The following is a 7,147-nucleotide window of genomic DNA, read 5'->3' as shown; positions in this document are numbered from 1 at the left end:
CCAGACTCTCTGTACAAATGAAATGTACCAGAGTCTGGTAGGACCTGGCTACATTAATGCAGCATCATGCAACAAACAGAAGTAAATACTGTAAAGGGTATGTTTGTACATAACCAAACTATCAACATACCTGAGGAAAGTACATAATCTAAATATTATGTTCAAGTATTCCTTTTATAACAACAATGTTGTGCTACACAGAACTTTTTTTTTTAAATAACTAACATTTTAAAAATGCAATTTTGGGCTAAACTACTCCCTGGCATCTAAAAAGTGAAAGCATGCTTGTTGACAGTTATGTTTAAAAGCTTACATCGTCTGTCTGCTGTGGTTCCTGCATGACAAACTCCCTGACCATGGAGGGGCTGAATTCCACCAGGTAAGAGAAGATGTCTGTAGCTGCTGCCCTCACCTGCAGGTCATCCATTCCCTGAACAGGAGAGAAATAGAAGTTGAAGACAGAAACAGAGAGCAAATTCTACACACATAAAATTTTTCCCCAAATAATTATTTCTAGTCACAAAAAAATAATATATATGGAGAATGAGGAACCAAAGAACGGTTTCATAAACAGCAATTTAGATCTAGAACATACCATTACTATTTCGAGAGCAGGTAAAATGCCTAGATTTGCCAGAGTTTTGAAGAAAGCATCCCTATTTTGTGGCTGCAGCGTTTGTGAAAAAGCACAGAATTCCTTGACAAAGTTCACCTGAGGAGCAGAGACAAAAAAATAGAGTCAACAGTTGCTCAGCATTTGACAGACATTCAGAGGTGTTCAGCATCCCGACAGCTGCGGACTTGTACCGGTCGTACAGCCACAATGTAGCAAGGCAATTAATACAGTCCACACAACAGATGTTCACTGATCTATTCAGTTATATTTTTGCCCTCCCAATTTTTACCGGGTACCCCCAGGACCCCAAAGACTTTGTACCCATTCCGCCAGAAATATGAGGGGAAAATGTCAAATCTGTATACATTTTAAACCCTAGAAAATAATTATGTCCAAGTAGGCTACTTGAAAAACTTTTTTTTTTAAATTAGTCATATTTAATACAATGTATTGGATCATAATATAATCCAATAAAATAAAAATATACTGCATAATGAGCACTTTTACTTTTGGTACTTTAAGTATATTTTGATAATACTTTTGTACTATTACTTAAGGAAGATGTTGAACGCAAGACTTGTAACTCACAAGTAATTTGTAACTTTACAACACTGTTTCTTCTACTTTTACTGCAATACATGATCAGAGTAAGTCTTCCACCTCCATAACAGCAGGCAACGCTAATCTCTATTGTCAAGAAGGGTAATTGTTGTCATTACTCGCTGAACAGAAGAAAACTTGATGGTTAGTAATAAGAAGATACTGGCGTTGTCGGCTTCGGTATTCTCGTGCACTGATATGAAGGTTAAGGGCTAGCACTCCACCAATCAAATTTGTTATTGACTCCAACTGCCCACTGTCTGATTCAACAAGTCAAATCGGCCAAAACGGAAAACCAAGGCTCCTCTGACTGACGACAGCACGTTACACACCGAACAGACTCGAGTCACCAACCTCGCCAGACTGTCCGACGGCCGATACTCAGGTTGGTGTGTCAGAACCTTTAAGTTAAAGCCCTGAGTAAATATTCAGGTCTTGCGAAAGAAATGGCGTTACAGACACTAGAATGAATCCATTTAACAAGAACAGTAATACTGAGTGCATTTCATTCCCACAGCAACGAAAGCCAACATCACTTACAAGCTCTCTTCTTTTACTGTCCTCTGTTGCGTCATCTGTGAGCTGTGCAAAGACCTCTGTTAGGAACTTTTCATCCTCCTGTGGCACATGAAAAACAGGGTTAAGTCATCAAGATACTAAAAGAAAAAAAGGTTAAAAGACAAAGACAAACAAAAGAGGAATACAAAACTTAATCCGGGGCGGTTTACATTCATATTTTGCACCAATAATAAAAAAGTGAGACATTCCATCAACTCAGAGACCACATGATTCTTACAGACTACTCATCAGCCTTAAAATACAATCATTGGATATTCATGACAAACGTACTGTACAAATTATTTTTTATTAACACCTACCTCACATTCATACTCCATACTGAAATCAATTTGCAAGCAACACAATAGACCTTATTTTTTGCTGAATGACCTGTCAAAAATGTTTATTATTTTATATTTTTAATGGGTCAATCGAGGTACAAAACCTGATGAACAGACACATTTTACAAATAAATTGAAAAGCAGCCATATGTATCATGTAATGACAGCATGCACAGATAGATTCTTAATCCTAAGCAATTTCAGTTTATGTAAAAGCAGTAATTAATTTATCATAAAGTATGAGCCATGTTTTCTGGAACCACAGAGAGGGTAGGTTGTCTTGCACTTGTCAAACTATTTTCCATCAGTGGCAACTGATTACAGATTCAGGAGAACACTGGACATGCAGAAATGTTCAACTGGAACCTGTTCAACTGGCAATGAAATTTGGTACACACAAAACAGATATGACAATGGCTTGGTGATAAATTATGCCTTAAAGAATAATACAAGTTACCTGATTTAGACCCTTACCTGCAACATACTGACAATCTCAACCTTGTTGAAAAAGATGAAGGAGGTGAGCGTGGACAGGAAGTTCTCTTCAAACACAGATGGAGTGGGTAGGATGATGTCCTGGATGTACTGCACCCGGTAGGTCTGGTGGATCTTCTGCCGCAGCTCTGAGTCCGTGATAGGGATCACCTCCTTAAACTTTGCGGTCTTGGTCAAAAATTCACGGTGCCGTTTAGGCTGAACCAGTGCTGGGTCATACTCAAGGCAGCCCACCACATCCATGATACAGTCATCAGAGAACATTACCTCAAAGAGGGCCGCTTTATTGAGGAACAAGACACCCCGGACAATCTCATAGAGGTGATGCAGACCTTCTCTGTTGTCCAGGTCCTCACATACTCTGAAGAGGCCCAGGAGTTTTTTGATGTAGCCCTCACTCATCAGGGCCAGGGCGAGCTTTTCCCTCCGGATGGGCGAAGACAGGACAGAGGTAACAAGGTCAGCAATCTCCTCCAGTCGGCTTAGCTCACAAGGAGGGAGCTCCACCAGGTGACTTGTCTCTGGAATCTCCTCAAAGCGCTCCTCCTCCGACTCATCAATGGGATCCTGGGTGATGTCCAGGGCAGGGTCCTTGCCTTGCACCTGGGAAATATATAGTTGGTAGATATGAAGTGAAAAAGTATCACTGGACTGCTTCTTGGCATTTATGGTAGTGTCAATAGAATTTCTGCACCAGCAAACCGGCACCACTCCAGTTTCTGTACTACCTGGTTAAAAGATGTTTTAAAAGAATGAACAGAACTTTAAACTGGATTGACTTTACCTGGCAAATCTTTTCCCATATCTCATCGCAGCCCGCCTTCTCCTGGAAACTTAGGGCGAGGTCATAATTATCTGCTTCCGACCAGACAATTAGTGTGTCCTGGAAGGAGGAGAAAGGCACATCAAAATATTTACAAAGTAATGCTTATCATAATCACAGGACACACTCAAACGTTGTTGCATGCGCTCACACACACAAGTTCACAATCAAATGTTTCAAACCTCACACATACAAGCACTTCCATGCCTTTTCATCTCGGATGAAAAGGTTGTTTTGTCTACCATATTCAAGAGGAGCATTTACCTCAGATCTATTACGTGAAACCATGTACATCCTTAAAATGCTGAAAAACATATTTCTGGTATTGTAAATACTAACGATGTGACCTCCGAATTGCTTGTTTCCAGATAAGATACAAGAGACAAGATACTTGATTTACATTGTCTGCAATGCATCATTTTAGCAGTAATTGTCTGGCAACAAGTTTTCAGTTGTTGAAATGATTACATTTTCACACTGTAATTCTGGAAAAACTGAGGTATGCATGCCTTTTGTAGCTGATCCAGTGTCAGATCCTTTAGTCTTACCTGTTGTTTCTGATATGCAGTATTCGGGCTTATCTTCGACTCCAAAAGTAGAGAGCCTGAAACACAAAGACTTCGTTAACTTCTGGACTAGTGCGATTGATCACAACAAAGGTTACCACATGATAGCATCACCCATTCTTGGAGGTTACGGTCAATAAATCTGCCTGGTATATAGCACTTAATGCTAAGTAGACAATGTGAAACAATGTTGCATAAATACAAAGTTACAACTAACATCAGAAGAGCTTGTTAGCCTAATCCCATGTTAATTTATTTAACGGGGTGATCTGTGCGTCGACTCATAATGGTTTACTATCATGAGCAATAAACAAGTTTGTACATTTAAGACTAGCTAGACTTTTAAGGCCCCCCATGCTGCTATTTAATACATTATTGCCTTTTATCTAGGGGTAACAGTAGAGTACTGGTTGTCCCAAAAGTTTAAACAATTGACTCAGCAGCAAATTCAAAGAAGGAATTTCAATAAGTTACCCAAGTATTGTAGCTAGTGGCCAATTAAAGCATTATGTCCGAAGAACTAGAAGTTAGCGTGCTAGCGTTAGCCAACGTAACATCAATGCGGCTATGCTAACTGGGAACTTACCGTCTGATTCGGCCCGAACTAATAATGATATTCCCTTCAGTCGTTCAACAAACGTAGACGAAACGTGTCCGGTACCCCGATCGTCCCACTGCCGGTCTTCATTTAGCGTATATACTTTCACTCGCCGCCGAGTGTCCGACATGGTTAACCGAGTCAGAGCTAGCAGGCTGCTAACAAGCTAGCTACCACCTCACTCCGTCTGGTGTTTTCCTACCCTCGACCTGTTAACTTTGTTTCCACCCGCATGTTATAAAACATGCACGTCTAAGTAAGGTTCACAACAGCAGTACAATTTATTAGTAGCTATTTAATAAACATATTACGTTCACGGTGTGAAACAACTCAATAGGAGGCCTATTATCAAACAGTAAAATTTACAGAGAACACAACAACTCTAACGGCCTTCTTGCTAACGTCCACAGACCGCCATCTTGTAATCCGATCGGTTCTTTTTCTTCTTCGCCGTCAATCAAGCGCTAACCGCCGCGGGGTCTCCGCCTCCGAGCGAAATTGTCCAATGGCAAAACCGCAGCGCCAGAAATTAACGCGCCACCATGTGGCAAGAACAGTAATAGCAGTAAATAGAGATTATGAAGTCTACAGATATAAGAATCAAGTTTACGTCTCGACACTTGGGCCCAGTTGTTCATAAATAATCTGGGTGGATGTTGGATTTCGGATTGGATCAAATCTTTCAGTATGTGTTGTTCAAAACTTTTCTGTAGGATTGGGATACCTGTCATCCATGAAATCTGGATCATCCTGATCTCAGTAGAAGGGTGAATTTCATGAACAAAATGTAGCCTACAGTATAGGCTACATGCATTAATATTTGGCACTTGATTTGATCAAGCAAAGTGTTACCGTAGTTTCTAACAATTACATTCTGTATTGCACGTCCAGTCAGTCCCTCATTTGGAAATAACGACAGGGGTTGGTGTTCAACAGGTTCAGGTGCATTGTAAACATCATCACAGAGAGGGACATCGCACCTGGTAACAATGTTGTACAAGAAAATCCAGGCCAGTATTATGTGGTGGTGACCCCATGCTGGCTATTCTACCGGTTGTTCTTTACATTGCTATCTTACATTGTGATGTGTGTCACGTGGATTAACTGATCCTGATCTGGATCATTCTGATCCAGATTAAACTTTTTGAACAACTGGGCCCTGTTTACATACATATATATGTATCACTTTGCATTACGCATGTGTTTACCATGTTATGTCATTAAATGAATTTATGAAAATTGAATCTAGGCCTATTGAAATCACACAGAGAACAATAACAAGGCTTTTGGCTTTTAAAAAGGTCTTGGTAGCCTAATCAGGGAAACCAAAAATAAAAACTGTAATTAGCCTAAAACAAATAAAAACTGTTTAGATATTTGCTAGTCTAGATGTTAGTCTCGCTTTACCAGACCATCCACACGCTGTGGAGCAAAGAAAGGTCTGTCTACTCCACACAGCATCTCGGGATACGAGAAAAACGGGATCTGGTTCATTGGTATTTCTTTGAACCAATCACAATCGTCATGGGCGTAACTAAACTCTGTGAAATAGTATTCAAAGAGAATACTCAAAGTGGACAGATGATACATCTAGCTGTCTCAATTTACCATGCAGAGATCTGAGCAGTCAACCGTAGTCCGCAGAAATCCACCACAGTTTACAATTTCAACACAAAGAAAGCGTAAGGAAACGGAAATACATACATCCTGCAGAATTTCCTCCTATGGCTGGGATTCCTAACAACCAATGGATTTTTAAAAATATAAGTTCTTCACAGTATGTTTTAATAAATTTATTTATATTAATTTCTAAACATCAGGGAGCTTGACTTTTATCTTTGTTGCCCATCGGACCAGCAAGCCCAACAAACACACAAATGATTTACATATTACTTCAGATTATTAGTACAGATATGGAGCATGGAAGAAATTGAGGAGCACATGCATTTACATTTAATTAATTGTATTCAAATTGTTTAAATTGCTGCACCATAGAGATTCAATATTTATTTGGTCCATATTTCTGCCAGAAGATTAGGATTGAGAGTTATTTTTATAACTACAAACTCTGCCAGAGGCCAAATAATTAGGTTCTCATTTAATTATCACATAAATAACCAATGGGGCACCAGATCCAGGCAGAGCAGGACACAGCAGCTCCTAAAACGGGAATTTCCCAAATCTTTCTTTACCATCAGATTATTTAGACCATTGGCTGATATCGAGCAGTTGTCTTCATTGGACGTACAATTGGTGATGATGTCCTAGTTGCGTCACCGAGACAGCAATTACACCTATGTATAAAGTCAGCCATTTTACTCCTTACAGTGGAGAAACAACTAGGCATGCTGCAGGGTGAGTGGATGATGCCGTCAAACTTAAAATAGTGTAGACCATTGCCTGATCCCAAAATTAGGTACAATTTATGGCAAATTAAACAATTTGTGGCACTTAAGTGTATTTCTTTGTTAGCATCTGAATATTGGGCTACATAAAAGTCAGGTTTCTTATGTGTGCAGGGTATTTTTACACTATAAAGCAACCAGTCAC

General features: G+C 39.7%; 1 protein-coding gene across 2 annotated transcripts in view; it reads right to left on the bottom strand.

Moving 5' to 3' along the window:
• Positions 1-5,053, bottom strand: part of ppp4r3b (protein phosphatase 4, regulatory subunit 3B) — an 11,030-nt gene extending 5,977 nt beyond the window's left edge. The window contains exons 1-7 of one of the 2 annotated variants that reach the window (XM_032541342.1): positions 4,586-5,053; positions 3,982-4,037; positions 3,395-3,493; positions 2,590-3,213; positions 1,757-1,834; positions 596-712; positions 314-430 (exon numbers count right to left, since the gene is read on the bottom strand). In XM_032541342.1, coding sequence (XP_032397233.1) covers positions 314-430; positions 596-712; positions 1,757-1,834; positions 2,590-3,213; positions 3,395-3,493; positions 3,982-4,037; positions 4,586-4,727 — 1,233 coding nt within the window. In that variant the 5' untranslated portion in view covers positions 4,728-5,053. The remainder of the gene's footprint in view (positions 1-313; positions 431-595; positions 713-1,756; positions 1,835-2,589; positions 3,214-3,394; positions 3,494-3,981; positions 4,038-4,585) is intronic. The other variant, XM_032541343.1, reaches the window with a different exon arrangement.
• Positions 5,054-7,147: the final 2,094 nt, after the last annotated feature.

This window comes from Etheostoma spectabile, chromosome 17 (assembly GCF_008692095.1).
Source record: "Etheostoma spectabile isolate EspeVRDwgs_2016 chromosome 17, UIUC_Espe_1.0, whole genome shotgun sequence".
NCBI lineage: Eukaryota > Metazoa > Chordata > Actinopteri > Perciformes > Percidae > Etheostoma > Etheostoma spectabile.
The sequence above is the reverse complement of the archived record's forward strand: the minus strand, read 5'-3'. Positions and strand labels throughout refer to the sequence as shown.